Source organism: Strix uralensis, chromosome 3 (assembly GCF_047716275.1).
Source record: "Strix uralensis isolate ZFMK-TIS-50842 chromosome 3, bStrUra1, whole genome shotgun sequence".
NCBI lineage: Eukaryota > Metazoa > Chordata > Aves > Strigiformes > Strigidae > Strix > Strix uralensis.
Genome location: NC_133974.1, coordinates 51,289,783 through 51,314,563, shown reverse-complemented (window position 1 = coordinate 51,314,563; position 24,781 = coordinate 51,289,783). Strand labels below are relative to the sequence as shown.

The 24,781-nt window shown below is 45.1% G+C and overlaps 1 protein-coding gene across 3 annotated transcripts in view; it reads left to right on the top strand.

Annotated features, from left to right (window-relative positions):
- SCML4 (Scm polycomb group protein like 4) overlaps nucleotides 1-24,781 on the top strand; it is a 72,608-nt gene that overhangs the window by 9,973 nt on the left and 37,854 nt on the right. For 2 of the 3 annotated variants that reach the window (XM_074864743.1, XM_074864742.1), the window contains 2 exons: nucleotides 16,271-16,482; nucleotides 24,329-24,458. In XM_074864743.1, coding sequence (XP_074720844.1) covers nucleotides 16,282-16,482; nucleotides 24,329-24,458 — 331 coding nt within the window. In that variant the 5' untranslated portion in view covers nucleotides 16,271-16,281. Of the gene's footprint in view, nucleotides 1-10,031; nucleotides 10,081-16,270; nucleotides 16,483-24,328; nucleotides 24,459-24,781 lie in introns of those variants that run through there. The other variant, XM_074864744.1, reaches the window with a different exon arrangement.

The window sequence follows — 24,781 nt, the reverse complement described above, 5'->3', positions numbered from 1 at the left end:
TATCTATGATTTCTAATTAAATGAGGTTGTTAAGCTGGGAGACAATATTGCAAAAATTATGATTGATCTTTTATCCTTACCCATTATTTTTACACACTTAGCAGTGGCAGTCTCTGTCGACAACAGGGACTGGTGCTGAGCTGGCAAAGAAACTCAATTACTTGTCACTGCTGAAAAGAAAGATCTGCTCAGGTGAGCTACCATTAACCTTGTGCTAAGGCTTTTGACTTTCCGTCAGCTCAGATCATGTGAAGCAACAGGGTCTGTCCAGGGAAGGGCTGATGTTCAGTGGTGGACTTGGCAGTGTTAGGTTAATGGTTGGACTTGATGATCTTAAAGGTCTTTTCCAACCTAAAGGATTCTATGATTCTTTGTTTCTATGATGCAGGTTTTTATTTACCTGGGTGGGCAGGAGGCTGCCTCATGCTGAGAAGAAAACAAAGGGTGGTCGGGATGTGCAGTCTGGAGGGAGGCACGCAGGAACATCTGTCTCTGCAAAATGGGGATAGCAGGACTGATAGACGCTTCTGGTGGGTGATTAATTCTAATTAATTTGAAAGCTGGGGAGTTCTCCCAAACTCATTAATGTCTAGCTCTGCAGAGCAGAGGTCTCATGCATCGGGACATATGGGAGAGGGTGATGAGCACACAGGAGCCCAGCGTCCTGCCTGGGTGAAAGCTTCAGAGCAAGCAGGGAACTGGGAGGGGAAAGACATGAGGCTCCAGCCCCTCTCAAGTGCCCTTGGGGACTCGGGGCATGGATTGGCAAGTGCAGCTGACAGTGAGCCCCGCGAGAGGATGTGCCAAGGAAAATGGTCCCCAGGGACAAAGAGGGGGACAGCTTGCCAGAGCAGGCAAAAATTGCTGTGCATGCCCAGCTGTGTGCTTTAGGACATCACATGAGCTGGTTTTCCCAACCATCGTGTGAGATTATAGAAACACATGATCTATAGGTCCAACGGTGAACAGGACTGCGCTTGCCCCTGAGTTATTTCTACCATCAGTGCCAGCACGTGGATACATGTATATCTGTGGGGGCATGCGTGTCTGGCACTTTAACACCTAAGTGAAAGTGCAGAGGAACTGGAATGGAAATGATGGTCTTGCCGTATGCTCAGCCTGTGTCCCAGGCTGCGACTGCAGCCTTAATTACTGTTTGATTAAGAAGTGTTGCTAGTCAGAGATATTTTAATGATTACTGTTAGTAAGTCTGGGAGACAGTGCGCTACTTTTTTATGATTTTTTTTTGTGACAGAGAAATAAATGGCAATAGAATATATAAATAAAGTCAGCCTCTGAAAAGGTCACATTTGTCTACAGCCACAGCCAATGTGCCAGTTTCTTATGCTAATTCTGGGACAGTGAAAAGCTTGACACTATGGCCCTGCTGCCTGGTGATTGCTAGAGAGGGCAGCTCAGGCTGGTCAACACAGGGGTATTAAAGCATCAGGCGAGAAATGATGTGCTGGGAAGGCCAGAAGAGCGTGCTCCATAAGGGAACACAAAATTAGAGGAAAGCAGAAGGAAAATGAAATAAATAAAGTCTGAAATCCCTCCAGGTACTCAGGAGGCTCCATTCATCATGTGGTGTGGATGGCACCATGCCAAAGGCTCTCGCAGGCTCCTTGCAAGCGTGGAAGATCTCTCTGAATGAAGTATGTTAAAATCATCTCTTCTCAGAGATGATAAAGGAGCTAAGAAAGCTTGAGGGGAAAAATAGGATAAACTCTGAGTGGAGAAAATGGCTTCAGACAAAGAATTTTGGGCATAACGATGACATTGGTGGTGTTGGATCCCGTATGAATTACAATACAAGAAAGTAAATCTGACTTTGGGCTTTAAGTTGCAGAGGGAGGAGTTTGCAGTGTGGCACTTTGCCTGTTCTACTGTGGGCATCTGAAGCACACCTGATGCACTGGTATTTAGAGACTGCCTTGGATTTCCAAGAGAGTTACAAGGAGCATTTCAACCTGACATTTTCTTTCCTTTGCAGTTTCACAGAGATTTAATGAAGCGATATATACTAATTGTCTCAAACACCATATTGCCCCAAAGAGCTTATAATGTGTTCCTGAGTGATGTGGTCAGACACAAAAACGAAAAAAAAGATGACTTACCTCTGTCCGATATCCCCATCCCCTATGCAGGAGCAGGCAGAGTGAACTGTGACCTGCAGATATTTTATCTGTCTCATAATCACTTGTGCTTTCTCACTGGCAGAAGAAAGGGATTAAAAGCTGAAACACTTTATTGAACAATTTTGAAATGATTCCGCAGGGGAGAGACATGCCTGGGACCTGGAGGTGCTTATGAAGGCTTCTAGGTTCAGGAGATTTGGGGGATGGGGGAGCAGAGCAGACCACCCTCCTGACCAGGGCTCACGCAGGCACCCTGAGCACTTCTCACTGAGCACCCACTGTGCTCAGGAGGTGGTGGAGGTCTCCCTTCCCGAGGGAAAGTGGGTGCCACCAGTCATGACTGTGTGTTGCTTCTCTAGTGATTCATGTACTGGGACAGTCCTCAGACACAAGTGGCTCCTGGAGCTGCCACTGCCACCAAGCCTGAAAACCTCTGTGCTAAATCAGAATATGACACAGAGGATGGCTGTTGTCAGGCTCAGGCTGCTGTGTGCCCCCCAGTCTGTGCATGGAGACATTTCTTCCTTGGCAGCCTCAGGTATTTCCATAGAGCTGTGATGAGTTGTCTTTGCTACTCAAATTGTTGTCCCAATTAGTTAAGAGAAATGTAGCCAGGAGTGGAAGATGTTGCCATTCTCTGCTAGAAATCTCTTGCCAATTTCGTGATACAGATACAGAAAATATGAAAATAATGACATCTTGAGAACCAGTGAACAATTCAATGCGTTGTGGGGAAAAAAATCACCATGTGCAGGGGATGGGTACACAATACGAGCTCTTCTCTGGTCCCAGAGAGTGTTGTTTTGGAGATTTAAGCTGGACTGCAAGAATGTATATGCCTTCTTCTAGTGTTCCGTGTTGCTCTCCCAATTAGTGTTGGAATTACATGGGGGGCCAAACTCTGTGATTAGTTTCTATAACATGCCTGAAAGCCTTCTGTTAGTTGCCCTCAGAGCTGGTTTGGAAGTGTGCCTTCTACTGACAGGCACCTGCAAACACAAACCAACTGAAAATTCATTCAATGGGACCTTTTATCTGGGGTGTGTTTTTTTAAAGAACAGTGAAAGCAGACATTTAATCAATACAATTTTGCAAAATATATAGCCCAAGGTATGCAGACGATGACACACAAGCCAGCTGGATATTGAGTTTCCAGGTGATGAAAACAGGGTTGTTGCCAAACACAATTTAAAAATCATCTAGAAAACAGGAAACGGTGGTTCGTTGGAGGGGGAAATGGATCAAAACAGCTCTGAAAAGTGAAGGTTATGTTTATTTAGAAAATGAATTACAGATATAATCAAATGGGGGCAAACTTTACTCTTGGCTGCTGCATGCTTTAGTAACCAGCACCAGTTAGCAAAGTTTTGCTCCCTAGTCACAGTGAGTCAAACCTTGCTAACTTGCCACATGGTGTTCCCATCGTTCAGTCTTAGGTCTGGGATATTCTACAGTTTCCCAGCATGTTTTTATTCCAGATGTGTCCACTCTGCATGTTGAGAGCCACCTGCAGCCTCCCCCGAAGACAGATCCAGTGTCCAGGCAGACAGCAAGCCTGTGAGCAGCCAGAGCTCACCTTCCCAAAGAGGGGTGTGCCAGGGCAAAATCACAGCTGATGGCCTGAAACACCATCAACAACCTCTGTCAGCCTATCCAGTGGTCATGTAGGCACCAGAGTTTTTCTTCTGGAGCGGGAAGGAGTAGCAGTGGGGTGACTGTCTAGTTCCCAGGCAGTCCTGGGTAACATGACAGGCTCTAGCAAGTGATGTACATGTTTTTCTTGTTCCTGAACTTAATGATTAAATGAATATCCTTTTATTTATGCTGTCCAATTATAATGTTAAAATGTGGTTTGAATATAAACATATCTCTCATGCATGGAAGTGAAAGCTTTGAGCATTTGCAGAAGCTGTGGTCCCTTAAGTCTCTAAAGACAGAAACATAAGAGCTACTCTATATGCCAGAAAAGGATGAATCTTTTATAAGTATTATTTCTCAAAATGTAATATAAAAGTGCAGCAGGTCCCTAAGGAATAAGGATAACTTTATGTGAGAAATGTGTGAAATTCCTGCCCTCTGTCTAAGAAAAGATATTTCCCTATTGACATTTGTAATATCACTTCCTCAGATTTAGGGGGTTCATTTATTTCCTGGGACAGATATCTGTGGTAGGCGTATCAGCTGGTATGCACGATCCAGTTCAAGTGTGTTGGTGTTGGAGAGAAATCATCCCAGAGTCAGTGGCTGGCTATTACTGGTGACAGAAAGGGAGGCATAGCATGGGGTGATGCAGGAGAAGGGGGACCGGACACAGTTGCCAAGCCCCCCGGGGGTCACCAGCACACTGCTGGGATATGATTTGTGTGGGATAGAAGAAGTAGTGGACTGCTTCTTTGGTGCTCAAACTGCCTGGAGAGCACATTTTAATGGGAAAAGGGAGTGTCCCACCTCTTTTTCCAAAACGGGCACATTAGCCCTGGTGATTTCATGCAGTAGACATAATTTGGCAAGGAAGGAAGCACAGAAGTTTTATTCCATATTGTGGGCTCAAGAAAGATAGGGAATGATGGTGGCTATAACCAGGACAGAGGCTGTCTCTGTGTTAAAAATGTATTTACTTGGCAAAGTAATTGAGGATGATAGTATGTAAGCCATAACAAAATGCCTAGAGTAGCACAGGAGGCAATAAATGCCAGCAAAATGTTTCCAGACCACCACAAGCTGCTTATCACGACAATTTTCTCTTTTCCATTATAAAGTTTGCACGTATTTCTTATTAAACCAGTGGAGGTCCACTGGATCTGGGGAAGACAGGGGTTTTTTCAACTTGACTCCAGTTTCTGTGCTAGTGACTCTTTCTGCTAACTCCAGATGGTTTCAGGGATCAGCCCAGGTCGTGCTGCCCAGGTTGGCCCCGGTGCAGCAGGCATTGGGAAAGGCTGGGGCTGGGGTCAAGCAGATTGCTGTCCTGCCAGCGTTTTGGGGGTGGAAAGTTCTTTCTCATCCCACACTGGGTTTAAATCACAGCCATTTCAATGTGCAGGGCAGAAAATCACCGAACCAGTGCCCTCATATCCAACGCGTGAGGTCAGGATGGAGTTGTCCTGTGATGAACACACACAACATGGGAGAGCCATGACAGAAGACAATGAGAGGCTAGGACCTCACACTGGGTAACAGTCTGACATCAAGGGGCTATCTCATCATAACCGAGAACCTCGTTTTACAAATAGAAAAGAGGGACAGCTCTCAACCTTCTCTGCTCTGCTTGATATTAGCATCCTCCATGGCTCTCATCAGGGCTGCTCCGTCCAACTATCCCAAGACAAATCTGCAGCTCAGGCCAACCTTAGCTATGTGGATGCAAGCTATGCTGTGCCCCTGAGCCCTGGAGATGGACATTAGTCCTGCTCCTCTTCTATTTAGTAGTATAGCGGTAGTTAGAGAGAATCCTGTTTGGTCCTGAGTGTTACAGGGACCAGAGTTTCATGCTCCCATGTGCTGGGGAGTGCCTAGGCAGGGGGTGAATGGGGCTGGGGTAAGTTTGCCTCTTTTGCTGCTTTCCAGCTCTTTCACCCTGATGCAACCTCTTTTGCTGCTTTCCAACAAAAGTTTTGTTGCGCCTTGCTCTTTAGTGCAAAGTGTTCACCTTAAAAAGGAATTTTTATACATTGTGTTTTCCAAAACTTCCCAGCCAGCTCTCATTGCAGCATGCAAGTGGGATAAGCATCCCAAACCCTTGCACATCTGCTTGTTTGTGTCACATTGATGAGACTGTCTCCGCTATTTCTATTTGCTCTCGTCCATCACCTCTATAGAAATGTGTACAAAATCCCTTCTCAACTTCTCCTGTCCCAAATGCATCCCAGAGTGATTCTGTGTGGTGAGAGGGCACATAGGATCTAGAAAAATGAGAAGTGTGGGATAATTGCCTCTTCTCCCTGCCCATCTCCCACCATCTGACTTGAATACATTGACCTTCTCTGAGTTAGGTACCTGCTCCTTCTTCCTGCTACATATAAATGTCAAACTCTTTTTTTTCCTGCAGGAAGGGCAATACATCGCTGGTTCAAGAAAACACTGGAAGCAGTTCAGGGAATTATCTAGATATTTGGATCCTTAGAATCATAGAATAGTTTGGGTTGGAAGGTACCTTTAAAGGTCATCTAATCCAACTACCCTGCAGTGAGCAGGGACATCTTCAACTAGATCAGGTTGCTCAAAGCCCTGTCCAACTTGACCATGAATGTTTCCAGGGATGGGGCATCCTTCTTTGAAGTGAGCTAGCAGATTTGTGAGGTTTATCCATTTATGGAAAACACTGGTTGAAGATGTCCCATAAATGTAAAAACTATAGAAAATGGGGTGGGGGTGGGGATGGGGGCGCAGGAGGGAAAAGGCAAGCAGTTATAAAAGAAAAGGCCAGAGTACTGCCAGACAAGTGAGAGGGAAAAAATACGAGTATTAGCCAATTACAGACTCAGCTGGAGAACTAAAATGGCCATAATATAAATGTTGCTCATTTCACATTCATTTGTTCCAAATCTTTGCCCCTGAAAATTTAACAGAGAGCAGGAAGGATCTGTGGCTTATGGGTGATGAAAGCATCTGGTTTCTGTGCAAGACGCAGAAGATGAGAAAGAAAGTAACTGCATTCAAAAGAGAAGTTAGTGCTTTCTTCGCTGGTCTGAAGGTTGTAGATAAATAAGATACTGCTTTGTGCGTCTGTAGTTCAAGGAGGGTTAGCTTGTTAACCGCACAAGTTCCCTGGTAACAAAGCTAATGGCAGGAGGGGACTTCTGGAAAGCAACCTGTAAATTACACTGACAAAGTGTGTAATCAGAAACAAGGGCGTCTCAACTAGCAATCGCTTGGCTGAATATGTGAAACGGGACCTGCTACAATACAAAGCACAATTTAAATTTAATTGCTGGTTCAGAATCACAGCCTGAGTTTTACGGGCTGGAGCCCTATCAGTGCTACAAACATTCATGTATTTAGGGAAAGATTTTTTCCGGTGTCATCTAATTAATTAATGACAGACATCCTGGACATCTTTGCATCTCCAGCATTCGGGGTTTGAGCTGGGGAAACTAGAGCTGAGGAATCTTGGTGTTGGAAATCATGTCCGGTAGTTCAGGGAGAAAAGAGCAATGTGCTCTACATTACAGTCCTCCTGGTAGCTGGAAAAGTCATTTGGTCCTGGACTGCAGATGGCCAGAGGCAGGTCAGCGGGGAAGCGAGTGGAGGTCTTGTGGGACGTATCTTCAGCTGACTGCAGTCTGGAAAGGTAGCAGCCCTCCATTACACCTCCCTACACCCAAAGAGATGCTGGTGCGGGATGCAGCTCCCCATCTGCCTCCTGAGCAGGAGTGTAATGGCCTGTGGAGGCAATGGGGGAGAGGATCTACCTCCTCTGGAAGCTTGTCAGTGCCAAGGGGAGGACTCTCAGATGTGGTGGGGAAGGTGAGGAGATGAAGTGGAGGTAGGCTGATAGGAAGGCTTGGCAAAAAAAGACTGCAAGGCTGCAGGAGTAACTACTTATATAATAAATACCAAACTTGTAATACTCAACCCCCAGCCTCAGCTCTCCATCCTGCCTCTCTGAGCTTGCAGAGGGAGTTTTGCACATCTCCTGGACGGCTTCACCAGCAGTCCACTACATTTTACCATCCTCAGGACTTCAGGACAGGGGATGTTAAGATGCTCTTTTTAGCAAACCAAAATGTCACCTATGCACACCCAGATGCTGAAGCAGGAGGTTTCAGGGTAGTGAGGGGAGGGACTCAAGTTGTTTTGCTGGGACTTTGTCTTGCAAATGGGAAACCACAGTCTGAGGCAAAGACCTGCAAGAGGAACTCCACCCTCTCCTGCAGCTCATCGAGGTGGGAGACTGAGTCCATGCACTGTTTTTCTTCTTGTTTCTCTGCAATATCAGAAGTGGTGCTATTAGCTCCACATATGAGAGAGAGAGAAGGAAGGAATTGCCTTTATTTTCTCCCTTTTTTGTGCGCATTTGGCTTGACCACCTCAGCAGAGCGACCCTTGCCACTCACATGGCCCCATCGCATCCATTTTTCACATCTTTCTTTTGGTGCTCTGCCTGCACTCGCTCGCTCTCCGTAACGTTTCATTTCCTCAACTCCCCGCCACAGGCTACTTGTCTGCAACAAAAATGTCAGGCCAAATGAAGAAAGGTAAGATCAGGAGGCGAGGCTGGCCTCAGCTGCTCCTGGGGGTCCCATTCTCGCCAGGGTTTTCAAGTTCTTCTGGCTCATTAAGCAACCCTGAGTGAGAAGGGGCACGCAGCTACTTCTCTACCTGCTGTCACCAGGGTGCTATCCTTCAAAAGAACACCTCCTCAAGGACAGCACTGTCACTGCTGCTGAATTTAACTTAAAAAAAAAAAAAAATCAGGCTGTGAGATGACACCGGGAACCATTTTTCCTTTCTTTTGCTCTTAGAAATAAGGAAAGGAGCAGACACCATCAATACTCTTTGTCTGGATTTTGAAGAATACTGTGCTATTTCCTACCAGCTCTCTGCCCCTTCATTAAGGCACCCAGATGGTGAAAGGGAAAAGAGGGCAGGGTACGGCACTGGATGCTGCTTGCATGATGCCTGGTCCTTTATCACGCCAACGCAATGACTGTGAAAATACCAATCACAGATCTGCAGGACCTGCTCTCAGCAGCTGAAGAGCAAGCCTGCTGCAGGGCCCCTTCTGAAGGGGCTCTGCCACTGGTGAGCCTGAAGCAGCCAGCTGAGCACCCATGGCAGAAACGCTTGCTGGGTTTCTGCTGTACTGGGACATGTTTGCGAGAGTAAATAGATGTTTTCTTGTTTGAATTCAGTATGATTTGGATCCTCTGGCAAATTATTTAATAAAGAGCCATGCAACTGGTATTGTAATGTAACATTCAGTGCATTTTGCAGCTGGAGACATGCAGGTAAAAGGGGCTGAAACTAGCTGCAAAGAGAAATACGCTTTCCCGAGATGCAAATAGCTGAGCAGCAGTGTGCCAGCCATGTCCAGACTGGCTGCTGCACCTCTTTCAGTATCCATGAAGCAGAGGACAAACTCAAACATGGAGCAATTAAAAGAACAGCCCTAGGTAGTTTCCTGAGCAGAGGAAAGAAAGATGTTTGGTTTTCTATAGATTTGTGCCTTGTAACTGCCTGATTCTGGTGTCTGAGAGGGTGTCAGGTCTGATAAGAGCTTTTCCCAGCATAGAAGCTTTTATATTCTGTCTTCTGCTCTCACTGTCTCATAAAACAGGTGGCCAAAAATGTGGGGGCACAACTGGGGTCTCACATCTCTGTCTTTTACACATTTCCACTACACCTGCAAACTTTTGCACCCCTTGCTTTTGTGCCCCATCAGGTTTGTTTGAAATAAGTGAACAAGCCCGAAAGTCATATGAGGAGTGAAGGAGAGCATGAGTTTGTGAATACATGAACTCTTATTCTGCAGGAAAGTAGACTACAAAAATCTACCACCTTTTTGACATGCATGTCTCAGGCAGAGAACAATGTCACTGAAGGAAAATTTGCCCATCTCGCCCTCACTGGTGCTGCCATCTCCCAAGTCTCTCTGGCTGACACAATGGCTCCAAGGCAAGGTAGACAGAGTCTACGCAGTGACTGATGCTGGTATATGTTGTTTTGGATACTGCTACTACTTTCAGTTCTATCAAGGAGAGTTAAATCTCTGCTGTGCTGCAGGGAGATAATGATATATGGCTACCAGCTCTAACAGAAGATTACAGCTCATTAGAAATCCATGTTTTTACAGCCCAGAACAAAAAAACCACATTCACTCCTCCTTGTATCTCCTTACAGGCTTTGCTGTAACACTGCTTCATGTGTGAAAACTCACAAATACCTCTCTTGCATACTTAAGGATCAATCTCCTTGGGAGTGTCTCCAAGCAGAAGAAAAGGTATTTGTATTTTCTCCGGCCTTTTCTAAACTGCTTGTGAGAACGTTTAAAACATGGGATAGCTGGCAAAATTCAACTACTCTAGGAACTAAGAGGGGTAACACATTATTTTGTCCAAATGAGAGGCACTGAAACATTTTGCCCACTTTTCCTTGAGAATCAACATGTGGCAGTGGTTAGGGTATGGGGAGCTTGAGGAGCCTGGAGCCTACCATCAGCTGGCCTTGTCCTGAGCGAGTTGCTTTGCATGTATGGTTGTCTTCCTGGCTCCTGGAGGGGATGCTGTAGGACATGTGGGAGAAGCAACACTGAAAGGGTAGGAAGTTCCTCACTTGAGACCTCAAGGGAGGCTGGAACAAGCCCAGGAATCTCAAATCTTTCTTACTTGTGAAGCTTGAATTTCCACTTCCAAAAATACAATGCGTTCTTCGGCAATGCATTTCCACTATTAGCCAGAAATATCCAGAAGACAGGATAAGACAGAACTGGCCACTGAGGGTAAGCATGAGTAACCAATGGTGGGATTCACCTGGGCATTGTAGATATCTAGATATGAGCTTGTTATCCTTGGCTCATTTTATAAACAGAAGAAACATATATACATAGGACATGATTAACCCCACCCTTATGTTGGTTACAAAATAGACAAGTCAAACCCAACTTTTAGAAATGAGATTAGTTCTGGATTAAGACACCTAAATACAGGTGTCTACAAGGAAGTGACAAAGTTCCCATGACCATCAAATTACACCTGGTCAGTGGACCCTAGATCCACTGAGCCCACCACAAACTACATCTATATCTTGTCAGCTGAATGACTGCACACCTTCAACCGTATTGGCTAGATCTCCACTGATCCCATAGAAGGTCACACACCCAGCACACACAGAGACACCTCTGTATAAGGCTCTAGCTGTAGGCATTTAGGTGTCTTAATCTGTTATTGAATATTGCCTATAGCTAAGTCTGTTTGCCTAAAACAGTCATCTAATGCCACTTGAGATGACCTGAGGTGCCCAAGACATTTTAGCAGATGTGACACGAGGTGTAAGGGAGATCACATCTGAAATGACTGGAGGCACCTATACTGAGGTGACGGACAAACTGGGGTTTGAAATTAGGTGAGGTGAATCCCATTCTTGGTTCCCACAGCCAGCACAGATATTTCTGTTGTTTGTTTCTTTACTGATTGGGAAAATGGACCTTTCTACTCAGATCCCATTGGCTGGACAGTCCAAGGGTTTTATGTAGAAATTCTCTTCCTGGGGTCAAAATGGGCAAGAAAGTCCCTCAGAGATGAAGCTTCTTCTCACTTCAATCCCTAAGGCAATAGGCAAGAAAAGAGAAGGGCTTTGCAGAAGAACTTCATGCTATGGCTGAAAAATTATACTAACCTTTCTTTAAGCAATGGTGAGATGGGTGCTCTCCATGCAATTAAACAATCACATCCAGAAATGCAGAGAATATTGGTTCAATGCTTTTATTAGCAAAAATTCCTACTGTCTGCTTCACTAAACACTTGCCTTTCATGTAGTATGCAGTGTTGCTTTGGTATTCATGATGAAGAGATGTGTAACACCTCACATCCCTGAATACTACCCAAGAGGAGCACACAGGTATAAAACTTTGCTTCCAGATCACGCAATGCTTCTCATCTTGCTCATCTACTCCGCAGGCCATCATCTCAAAGAGGTCACAGTCAAAGGGCTACCCTGCAGTGCACAGAGAAGGAGGGGAAAATGGTCCTGTTACTGCCTGAAAAGTATCCCTTCACTCCCATTTAATAACATGATATTCCCCTGCAGAGTGTGCTTTCCTGAACAACAGCTGAAAGAAAGACAGGCAAGATTACAAGAAGTTTATATCTTTTCCACATTTGGCTGTTGAGTATGTAGATCTAGCAGATATGAAGCTCTGCAGCAGTCAAGAGTTGGAGGCAGGGCTGCAAGAGCTGGCAGGGACTCCTGGGTCAGAGTCCTTCTGCAGCTGGGACCAGTGGCTGTACTGGGAGTGAAGGGATTCTCCTTCAGCTGCACTTTTGCACCTTCCTTTGGCTTGAGGCATGAATAGCTTATTCCTTCCCTAGGCATCATCCCCGTGCCAGTCCAGGCACGGGTTTGTGTGAGACCTGGTGTAAACCAAGTTTAAATGATCATCCTCTGGAATTACTGATATAAAATTTAATGTGATATTTTTACCTTCAGCCCTTGCAGTTACTGGAGCGCAGGTTAAAAGCTGCATTTATTGCAGGCATTTACTTTTATTAAGAATGGATCTTTGCAGTCCATCAAAAATACTCATCTTGGGAGGAAATGCACTGTAGCTCCCTCCACTATCAGCTATAGTTGCTAATCATAGAGCACATACACCAACACATGATGCAGGGCAAGCACAGTGCAAAGCATGGACTGTTAGGAACATCCTAAAGGGCATGTTTTTCTCTCCACGCCTGGATTTCCACGGGGCCAGTCTGCTGTCCACCGGGTGCTCCTTAGGATCCTCTGAAGTCATGGCAGAACTTCTGCTCCCCAGAGGAGACAAGACTTCACCTTTCCTGCAGCACTCACCCAGGCATTGGGGTGAGGAGAGATGTTTCCCTGCTGCCTCCTCTCTGGGATCTGATGGGGCAATGTGGAAGGCAGGGCTGGAAATTAAATTTTCAGATGGCAATGTTTGTGAGACAAGTAAGGGAAGGTTATCCTGTGGCTTGCCCTGCATTAAGTGATGAGAACCCATAAATGTAAAGCAGTTTCCTGCTGTTATTTTTAAACTAAGAGTAGGAAAGTGATAGACCCAGGTCAGACTGAAGCTGCACCATCCTCGGCTGTCCAAAGCTAGCGCCTTAGGAAAAGTACAAGGACAGGGCAAATGTATACTAATTTCCCTCCCAAAATACTCTTCCAGGCTATTTGTACTACAGTCATTTCCTGAACTGAGGCGGTGCCTTTGTTAGTAGCCTGTAATTTGCTTCCTTGAATCTGCCCTTAAATTGCATCAAGTTCTCTTAACTTGCCTTGAAACCACCAAGCTTTCCAGTGGCTGAGCCATGGGTCAAGCACAGGCCATGGCAGCAGTTGGAGGTGCCCCAGGAAAGTCCTTCCGAGGTAACACCCTGACTTTGTCAGGAGGCAGTCAGACATGCCCTGCGTCCCTCTTGCCTCTCTGGCAAACCTGCAATTTGACTGCATGTTTTTCCAGCCTGCCCAAGAGCTTTTTCCTGGCTGTAAGAGAAGGTCGTGCTGTCACCCCACACCATCAGACAGAGGCAAATTTTCTTGTCTGCTGTCTTCCTCCACTGCTGGGGAGCACACTTGCCTTCCAGGATCTGCAACAGCGTAACACAGTAAATGTCACCAAAGGTGCTCTCCATTTCCCTTAGCATACAAGAAAGGAGAATCAAGTCACAGTTGTGCTTGTAATTAAGTGTAATAACAACAGCTTGTATACTGCAGTAGACTTCTTGTCTTTGCTGTATCAATTCAAATATGTTACATTGAGATCATTTTGTGCACAGTCCAGTTGGGTCTTGTGTGTCAGCACGTGTGGCAAGGAGTTTTAAGAGGTTTTGCCAAAGCAAAATGTCCCAAGTGTTGAGAGCAGAGAGGATAAAAAAATTGTGATTGCTAATATTTAGTGTGTTTCCTGCCCATCATGTGTTTAATACTTCACCAGTTGCAAAAGAAAGCAACGTTTCAGTCAAAGAAGTACTCTAGGTCAGCACTTTGGGAGCTGTTAACTCTTGGAGTTTCTGAGGTGCCACCAGCTACCTTTACCATCAAAGGAGAATATGACAAAAGCAATGCAGTGTGGTGTTCAGTGCAGGTACATAACCTCTGTTTCACAGCCTCATGGCCACCAGTGGTCCCCCACTATAGGAACCACTGCTCTTTCCCAGGCAGGAGCAAACCTGGACTGGGCTTGACTTCCTTGGCCTCTGCCAAGCTCCTCCACGAAATTTTGTGTTGCCAGGCTTTGATTAAAGCAGACCAAAATGCAAAGCCTGAAGCACTGGGGTTTCATAGTGGGGTTTTGTGCCAAATCCAGTGTAATCCTTGCATTTCCCTTCTCTGCTGAACTCCCTGCCTGTACCCAGCCTGTAACGTAAAGTCCCAGGAACATTTTGTTCTGGGAGGTGGAAGAGACACCAAGGGTGTCCCTCAGAAAGCACTATGGGGAGGACAGTGCACACTGACCTTGAAGACAGAAGGAAAGCAGTGGTGCTTAGGATAGACAGAGGCTTTCCATTTGACTCCTGCTGTGGCAAGCCTGATGCTTTAAACCCTGAAAGTATACTCTCTGCAGTCACACGAGACTTGTATTTGGTAAAAATCAGAGCCCCATGGCAGGATTTCAGGTGGTTCCCAAGCTGGCTGAGCATGCCTGGAGAGTGTAAGCACAGTGGCCCTGGTCAATACAGTAAATTAGGCACTGCAGGTTTGCTTTGATCTTATGTTAGACATTCAGTGTTTTCATGAGAGTTTTAGACAGTTGATGTTGAAGACTGTAAATTTTATAGTCAGTCTATAAGTCCTGTCATATATAATGGATTAGTCTGAACTGAGCAGATAGCCCTACTGTTATTTAAAAATCCCAATTTTTAATATATTGCAAATAAATGCATTTTCTGGAAGGCAGGGCTGGGAGCTCTCTATTCTTCTTATTCTACAGCAGACTGTGTAAACTACTGACTGGATAAGAAGTGAGTTGCTTGTTAGCCAGTCATGCTTACAAAGTCTTAACTAGACAAAACATACTTGCCTTGGAAGCAGAGAAGTCGCCAGCTGCAGACACTTGTCACCAGAGGCCCCTATCAAGTGGTACCCTTCCCACTCTGTGGGTGAGCAACTCCGATTTCATTCCCAGCAATGTCAGCTCTGATCAGTCTGATCACACTGGGTTCTGAAAGTGTGAGATTTGAAGTGTAGTGAGAAATTTGTAGATTTTATAGTTTGTAGATTTTGTAAAAATTTGTAGTTGTTTGTGGTAATAAACAAACCTTTACTTGAAGTTTTTTGAGCTTAGAGGATGCTCTTGGACCACATCTTTAGTCTTTTCTCTGTAGCTGAGAGGACTATGAATCTGCTCTATAAAAACGGATAGCAAGGAGTCTTCCATTATCACTGGCTTGAGGGAGCATGAAATTGAAAACGTCAGCCATCGCAAGGTTTATCATAAAAGCATGAGAATTGCTTAGACCCTTATGTCTAGCAATGTATGGGACTAGTATTCTGCCCACGCACAGGAAAGCATATGCCTGGACAAACCAACATTTGAAAATGTATTTCTGCAGTGGTTTTTTTATTGACCTTTGTTAGCACATGACCCTTGCCAGAAGCTGTGAAGAATGCTGCATATTCCCTTGGTACTCTGTGTATGGTTGTATATTTGTTTTCTTTATTAAAACATGGACAGAGGAAAATGGACCAGATTTCAGTCCATTACCCCTGCTCAACTTCATCAGCTGCATGGAGTTGCAGTGAAATAACAGCTTTTGATGGAGTACGTCCAAAAGCCCACTACTAACATGCATGGTAACAGATGCTATAAAATTGCAGAGAGTAAACGTTTGGCAATTCTGCTCTAACGTGGCTACCTTGTGTCGGCAGCCTCACGGTTCAGTTCAGCCTCCCCACTAATGAGTGCTGTGTATGAAGTGGAAGGAAGTCTGCTGTGGAATTGGTAGCACTTCCAAGGTGAGGGAGAGAGGATTTGCAGAACCACAGAATTCAGGAAGAACACCAGGTCAGCAGGGACCTCAGGAGGTCATCTACTCCAAATCCCCTCTGAAAGCAGGCATTGACTGATGGGTCTGAGCTCATGCCTTCATCACACTTATCTGCAGAATGTAGGGTTAAGGTGGATTCACCGTGTTGTGGGATCCACCTATTAGACATCTGCAATAGAGGCCTTGTCACCTCAGCCAGCTCTCTGTACTGTATTCACCATCAGTGGAGAGAAACGGGCATGACAGGGGTTTTGTCCCACTTTGGAGAAGATGAGCAAGCTGTGGTCAGGTGAATCCCACCAAGGAGTGCACACCTGTGGCATACTTCTTGCTTCTTTATGGTCGACAGTAACAGGGAAAATGACAGCATAAGAAAACTGCCTTCAGATGAAAAACCTAAAATGAAAAATAAATAAAAAGTGCTTTTTTTTTCTTTTTTTTCTTTCCCTTTTGGTTGATCGGCAGCCCCGGGGCAGATGAGCCACCTGCCGTGCCTGCCCACCAGCCTGGCCCCTGGGGAGATGCAGTCCCCCAGAATGGCGGGGAGGAAGCGAGGGCGGCCCCCGCTCCAGCCGGCACCCATCAAAATGGCTGTTCACAACCTCTACTCGGCACCGGCTGGCGCTTTGCCAGTCGTGAAGATCCCAAAGAAGAGAGGGAGAAAACCTGGGTACAAGGTAGATATGTGATTTTCACACTCCTTCTCCACCTCCTGGTGTTTAATACATTTTCTCCTAGAATTTCAGGTGAAATAACAGGAACAGAAGCAAATTTGTGCAAGCGTGGGGCAGAGCAATGCAAAAAAAGTAAGAGAAGACTGTTTCTCTTCTATCCGAGCTGGTGAAAAATAGAGGGAATCTATTTTTTGTAAAGTTTACAGTTATTTTAGTTTGAGTTGTTTGAAAATAACTTGCCTCCCACAATGTTGTGTGAGATGGCTGTGCACCTTGTGGGAAGTGTTTCTCTCTCATTTGTCACTTTTTTCTTCTCTCTCACTAACAGTGATTAGAAATGAAACAAAATCAAAGAAAAAGGAAAGGAATACGGAGGAGTGGGAGTAAAAGGAGAAAAAAAAAAGCTAGTTTTGAAAGGAAAAAAAAGGAACATTTTAGAAAGTAATGACATTTCACTTACTGAGGGGAAGGTAGTTTTGGTTATTTTTCTTGCTCACTTTGGGGGAAAATCATGCCCAAGTCTCAGTGTGGTCCTGGTGGGGAGGCAGGGCTAAAGAAAGAAACCCCGAGCGCCTTAAGCCCTTTACATGCTGCCGGCAGGCTGGGGCTCTCCCACCATACACCACTCCCCACCGCCTGGTGGGCTCAGCACCGGCAGGAGTGGGGCCACTGGTATGCTTCAGGCCAGGCAAGAACAGGACCACGAAGCTGAGGGGAGGGGACTTTATTCTGGAGAGTGAAAGTGAGCTACACTGTAGTGAGGGGTCTTGTTGTCAGTAGATTGCTCTGTAATTCTCTCCATCTCTGTCCGCAGCCAGCTAGGGGCACCGTACATTTTTGCTGTGCCTGTTCCTTGTTTTTAATGGGAACAGGTACAGACACGCAGTCTGTCACACAAGGAGGGCAAATTGCTCACTGTTAGAAAATAATAGCTGCTTAAGTTCCTGATGTCAAAACAGAAAAGCGAGTAACAGAAGTGGTGCAGGCACAGGGCCTGCCCCAGCCTTCCCTGGAGAAGGTCTTGGCCCCGGGTGTTGCCCTGGGTGTCTCCTGGTTCACAGGGAAGCAGCAAGGCCCCACGCGCAGTGCTGCTGGCTGAGCCTCAGGCACAGGAACTTGGGTTTGGGCTTTATCTAGAGCAGGCTACCCTTATTGTTGCCCTTCTCTCCTTTTCACCCTCTGCCAGACCTTCTTTCTCCCACCCTCCTACCTCCATCCTTCCTCCTCTCTCTTCCAGGCAAGCCCTCCTCACCACCTCTCTGCATCCCATTTCCAGAATCCCCTACTCGTCTGCAACCCCCTGTGCAACACCTACTGCAGAAGACATCAGTACCCCAGCCCTTAATGCTTTTTTCTCATCTTCTGCCTTCTCCCCTGTTTCTTCATGCTCTCCCTACTTCATCCATACCCCTCTCTGCTATGGGGGCACATTCTGAAGTGTTTTAGTGTGTGCTGAAAACAGACCTTGCATGGCTAACAAACACTTCCAGCCACAGTTTCCCATTTCTTCTGAAAAGCCTTAACTTTGGTAACGTGAATGATATAACAGCAGCGGCCAAGCAGAGCCAACCTGACAGCAGGCTCAGGTGTCCCTCTTGGGAATACCTCAGAATTTTATAGTGGTAGGCCAAAATAGAACTGCATGTCCAAGCTAAGAGTGGGGCAAATACTCTAGTATTTTGTAAAATATGGGATATGGAAATACTTACTATTTTTCACTTCAGTATTAGGTTAAAATTCTGGGACAGAAACATCTGAATTGTTTTACTTGAGGTACTTGTTATTGCAAGTTTATTATTTATTATATTTATTTATTACAAGTAAAAATTTAAATTACTATCAGTAAATCTGGGTCACTTGTAGGCTCTTTTGATCAAAACCATTCAAATCTGGGTTAATACTTTGGAGATATGGTTAAATTGAGTCCCTGAAATGATTAAGTGATTTCCCAAATACCACAATGACCTTGTATGCAGAGTTTCAGCAGGCCCTGTCCCTTCTGCCCCTACTTGTCTTATGACCACCATTTCTTACTCCTGCATTTACATTTAATTTTTAATTTGATAAAAAAAATAATGCTGGGGAGTATGTTCTGTTCCACCCAAAATGCACCCATCCATCTGTGAAAAAGCCTTTCACCAACCACCACATATTTGTAAGTGGGAGAAGCGAAAAGGGAGACTTAGATTTCCTAAAATACTGCATTAACATTGCACTTCAGACCTAGGTGACTGAGCATTTGACTGCTATTGTCCCTTCTTCTTCCAAGGGGAAGCTTTTCCCCTGGCTGGGTACCACACATGCCTCCTCCCTGTCCCCAGGGACTTCGCGGGGAGACGATGCCGTCCCTCCTTTGGCAGTGAATCTGGGATGATGTTATTTCTTCGTGAGTGACAGCAAGTAAAAAGGCATCCCTTTATAACTGATGGCTTAAGTTTCTGGAGCTGACACTTGTGAGCTGTAGCATCCGTGGCATCTGGCCTGGTGCTGTTTATTTGCGCTATAGGATTTGTACACTGAAGTGATGTTTTCTGTGAGGCGCCTTTGTACGCTGTGTGCTCAGCTGAAGTGAACCCCTTTCCATCAAAAATACTTCCCCAGCGTGAGTCAAAGATTGCATTTTTTTGATGGGGAACTCTAGCTTGATTTAATTAGCTTGCTAATTGTATGACTTTCAGATACCATGAGACTTAAACACATTTTAAAAAATGACTCCCTGCCCAAATGGCAGACGACCAAATTCTTTATAGCAACCAGATAGCTGAATTATTACAGAACAGATGGAAAAATACTTCTGAATTTTTAGCAAACTAGGAATTTACAGCCTAGATTTAAATTTATTTTGACCGAGATGTGAATAACAGACATTTTTAATCACATGCTCTTTATAGCCAGATGACCCATTGCCTGTTTTCATTGATATTAAAGCAAATATCTGTGTCTTCCTAAGATGACATTTCATCACGCTTCACCACCAAGCAAAGTCCTTTTCCTCGCTATCCTGTTTATTTTTTCACAGCTTTGGTTATAAAATTTCATCAGCTGTTTTTCCAAAAACTGTTTTGTACCTGATGTGGAGCTATTTGCCATAAAATATTACATTTTCCCTAAACACAATATTCTTCCTGACTGTCTAAATCTCTAGGAAAAAGCCTATTCTGGCAGCCAGCGGGGAGGTTAGTAGATGGATCTGTTTTAATTCTCTGGCTGTAAGTGAGAGGCAGCCCCAAATAGCTGCCTAGAAAGCCTGTATGAGAGAAGGCTTTGTTAGCATCGTGAGGGGATTTGCGGTGTTAGAAGACATCGGAGCAACACGTGCATGGGGCAGTGCTGCAGCAAAGACCACCACACCCCTCCCAAGAGGGCAACAAAGCGATGACCCCATCTGAGCAGCCCAAGGGTAGTTTGTCCCTTTGTGCTGCCGCAGCAGCTTCTGCCTGGGGAGGTGGCCACAGCCCAGGGAGAGCACTTGGCCAGGACTTTGCAAGCTCTTGCCAGGTGGAGTGGGCAGCGAGAGTCACCCTTGCACAGGATGGTGTGTAGAGTGACAATTTCCATTACAGTGCATAGGGTTCCCCCGCTGCCATAGAAGTCACTATTAATGATGACAAATAAGCAGTCAGGATTTGGACACACTGGGACTGAGATTGCACAGACAACCTTAAAATGCCCTGATTATTCACCAGTCCTGTGATATAGCTTTGGATTTCAAGGTTGCATATGCTCCTCTTAAGGTTACCTGCCTCATTCACTGCAAAACACTTAGGGGATGTAGAAGGCTGAGTGCAGACTCCCCTGCATCATTTGCTGTGTGGAAGAAAGTTATTGCATGACACAAGAAGTAAAGGTGGGAGTGTGTTTTGCCTTTACCAGCACAGAGCTGACCCCTCTCTGCTCTGGCAACTGAGCTGAACCCTGACTTGTCTCATGATGAGCCTCCTCACCCGCAGCCTAATGCACAGAAACTGTGAGGTATAGCCAAGGACACCAAAATACATACTCAGAAGCTCTGTGCCTCCCTGGTGCAGGTTTAATGGCACCTTTCTGCCCAGTCATTGGAAGCCCACACAGCAGGACCTGGCTGACCCAGGCACTCACCTTGGTGCACATCCGTGTGCACATCTGCAGGGGCTGGAGGTGATTTTCTCTCCAGCAGCAAAAGGTCCCATGGCCAGGAGGTGCCTCTGCCTTTCTGGTTGGAAGAACACAGACCCACAGGGATGGGGTGAACATCAGACTTTTCTAGCAAATGTTTTGTCAAGGCAAGGAACAACCAGTACAGGGGAACTAGGATCCATAAAGATGAGGACCTGTGATCTAAGGGGTTTAAAAAAAGTATAGGGAAAGTTTGCATTGTGGTTCATCCTGTTTCTTTCCAGTGTATTTTATTATACAAGCTGGCAGAGAAGTTGTTCAGAAGAAAACAAATAGCTATCTGGGAAATGTTCTTCCCCCTCTTCCACTTTTTTTGGTGTGGGATGACAGAAATACCAGCTAGATGAATCCTGACTACTCTGAAGGGGTGTGTAGATCCTAACAGAAGCTCCAGGACTCAACAGGGTCCTCCTCATCTTCAGCCACTGCATACTCAGGCAAGCCTGCAGCTGACACAAAAGCCCATGCTCTCTCTGTGTCTAATGCACTGTGACTTTGGTGAAGTAGACACACTTATTTCCTACCCTAAATCCCTGATCAGCTTTCTCTGAGCTCTTTTCCATGGTAGAAGGTCCATAAGAGTGAAGGGGTTGGTTGTACATCTTGCTTTAAAGCAACCATTGCCTTTTATATCTCATGCTGTGCATATTAAAACTTATGACACTTGATATTCAAAAGCTGATTTGAATGCCTTACCACAAGGATCTCCCAAAGTGCTCTGACAGATTTTCTCTGTCTCCTTTTCTCTCTCTCTTTCTCTCTTCTTCACTGCTTTTCTTCACTTTCATGCATATGTGCTCTCTACTGCCAAGCTCTCAGTCAGTCAGCTGGTTGGTTGGGTTGGCTTTTTCATAGAGAAGAATCAGTCCAAGAAAAGACATCTTTAAATGAAATAGTTTGAGATTTACACTTAGTGATATTCAGGGACTACTCAGGGTTTCAGTGGCCAGGAGGTATTTAAGCCGTGTTTGCTAGTGTACTGTCTCTTGTAATCAGGCATTGTTTTATTTGGATCTAATGAAGGCACATTCTCTGCTGCCCCTAATAAAATGGCATTTATCTGTATCCAGAGGCTGTAGAGCACATACTGTTGCAATTAAGTTTGCAGTAAACTGTTCGCTAAAACAACAAACTGTCAAGAAGGGGTTTCCAAACTAGAGAATTTACATAAGTCTTGCCCTCTGTTTATTTACTCTTGAACATAAGCCTTCCTGGGCCTTCAAGAGCCAAGGAACAGGCAGAGAAAAAGGTCTACTGGGTACTAGCCCACCTCCACCAGGTTGATGGCGCTGGTGCACACTCAGATGGTGCGTGAGGCTCAAGGGCTGGAGAGGGGACTTGTATGCCCGTGTTTGGGGACACAGGGCTGTGAGCCAATAAGGACATTAAGGAGCCAACATGCAAGTTAAACAGAAGTTATTAGGTGTGCTGTCTCCAAAATAGTATCTATGTAGATGTGTGCATGTGTGAGTGTATATATATGTATATGTAAATATATATACAAGTATGTATGTACATCTCTATAAATGTATATACTTTTATTTCTGTATATATACTATGCACAAACACGCATATGTATATATGCATTTATACATATATTTATATGTATACATATTTTTTTATATATATATATATGCGTGTGATCAAAAGCAAGCTCAGAAGCCTACCACAGGGGCTACCCAAAGTTTCACAGTGCCAGCACACTTCACTGTAGAAAAGCGAGTCATCGACATGTTGCTACAGAAAATAACAAATCATGTTGCTTCTTGCCATTTCACATGGGATAAACCCCAAACTGGATGGGGATGTTGATTTTTGAATCCCTGTTTTCCTCTGGTTTATTTTAATTGCTTGGAAAACAAACCAACAGCACTTTGCTGCTGGCCTTTACTGATCCCAATCTGAAGGCAAGACAACCCTACAAAAACAGGACAACACAGGCAGGTGAGGACTGACACTAGGCAGGGGCCAGCTCAGGGTCCCTAGTACCCTATGGCTGCCATACAGCAGGAGGTCAAATCCATAGTTTGTCTTAGATTCACTTATTGAATGTTTTCTCCCTCGTTCAGACTAAATCCAAAGGGATTTAACCCGCCCCAGGGGAGGGATGCAGTGGCACCATGTGGATGGAGGTGGTGCCTGGCACTTCTGAAGCAGGTGGGATACAGCCTCTGCCCCAGGCATGGAACAGTGTCCTACAGGGGATGGTGCCTGGATGAGGAGCCAGCTTTTATTTCCATTTAGGCTTATTGTGACCATCTTTCCACAGAGTCTGCTCTGAGGAAAACTCTAGGAGCAAGTTCAGGAAGTGCTTGGTGGAGGTCAGGCAGACAAAAATTACACCCATCTCCACAAAGATGGCCTTTTTGTTAATTTTGATAGGTACCATCCCAGTACAGGCTACCATGCTACTGAAAGCGAGAGAGACCCTGAATTCTCTTTTAGTGAAGCCCTCGTTGGGATGAGCCTGTAACTGAGGAAAGATACAAACTCCTAAAGATTTAATAATTAAAACCTCACTTGAATGGCACTAAGTCCAAAGTCTTCCCTCTCTGTTCTGCAGCTTTCTGTTTTTACCATTACACTGAAACAGTGATCATTATCTTAGACAGTTGTAATCATAATCATGGACAACATGAATATCCAAAATTACTTCTCTCCACCAGGACTTGCTCAAGGTTTGGTTTGTAGGTAGTGGTCTGGCTTCATTTCTACCTCAAATGAACTTTGTACATTATTGCCAGCTTAGGCGTAAGCTTTGAGAGAAGTGATACTCTGCAAATTTAGCAGGGCTAAATATTTCTTTTCATTCTTACACTTGTCACTTATAGCATTTTTATATTTGGCCATTGAAAAACAACAACAGAAAGATCACCTGCCAGAAGACCATATATATATATATGTAAATATATAAACCATCCAGCTGTGTGCTTGGCTCTCTGCTTTCACCCTGCTTCCCTTCGTAGCAAAAGGAAAAGCAAGAGTGGTACCTTCAGGTCACATCAATCATGTCAGCTCTTTATAATTATGAGGGCCTGATCATTGCTTGACTGGTGAGATGCTGCCAGGTACTGGAAGCGTAAAGACATAGTGATATTGCACCGTAAATTCCCATCGTGTTTCACTTCTCCAAGCTGCTTTGCAGGTCAATGAAGATTACTGGGTGCAACAGTGCAGCCGTTTGTATTTACTACCTGGCAATAACACACTATGAACCACGGTCTGATCTTATTTACATGGGTGTCTGCCCGAAGTAGCCTCTTGGTGCCACTGGATTTACACAAGATTTACACCCCTGTAACCAAGAGCAGAATTTGACCCTAAATTATGATGTAGTTAAAGACCCCATGTTTCCAAGTTGTGGAGAATTGTTTACACCCACATGAAATGGGTCGTAAAATGCCATTGCGCTGATTTGTTAGAGTGTTAGACCCAATTTGCTCAGGTGTAAATAACTATCCGGTGGGTGGCATAATATTTGCATCCTGTAACTTAAGGCGTTGCTGTCTGCGGCAAATCAGTCAGGCTTCAGGCTCCAGTATCCTCCCGGGAGCAGAACGGATGCTCCTGGCCTGGAGAAAGTGATGCAATAGCAGATTGCTAATGAGTGGGAGTTCATGGGGCATGACGTACATGGAATAAAATTGGAATATCTTGTGTATACTTTCATTACCCAACTGGTTATTTTTTGCAGCTGAAGTCTCGCGTACTGATGACTCCCTTAGCAATCTCTCCACCGAGAAGCACACCAGAGCCGGATATTAGTTCAATCCCTCAGGATGCGGCTATGATACCCAACTCGGCCACCCCACAGGCTCTCACAGGTACCCAGCCTCACGTGCTCCTTGGCCAGGGGATGAGCAGGATGCTGTGCTTTCCAGAATAGGCAGAGCTCATGAAAATGGGGGTGTTTGTAGATTAGACTGGAGACCAGTGACAAAGAACAGAGATGTCCTGCAAGACTATATTTTGACTGCCATGTGTCAAGTTTAGTGAAGATGTCAGATCCATTCCTTTTGAAATGCAGCCATCAACATCCCATGAATGCTACCATTTTATACCCAACACTCACCCCATCAAATGTGTTGCAATGACCAGACTAAACCCCGGTGTGAACATGAAGCATCTGTTCCAGCTGTGGGGAGAA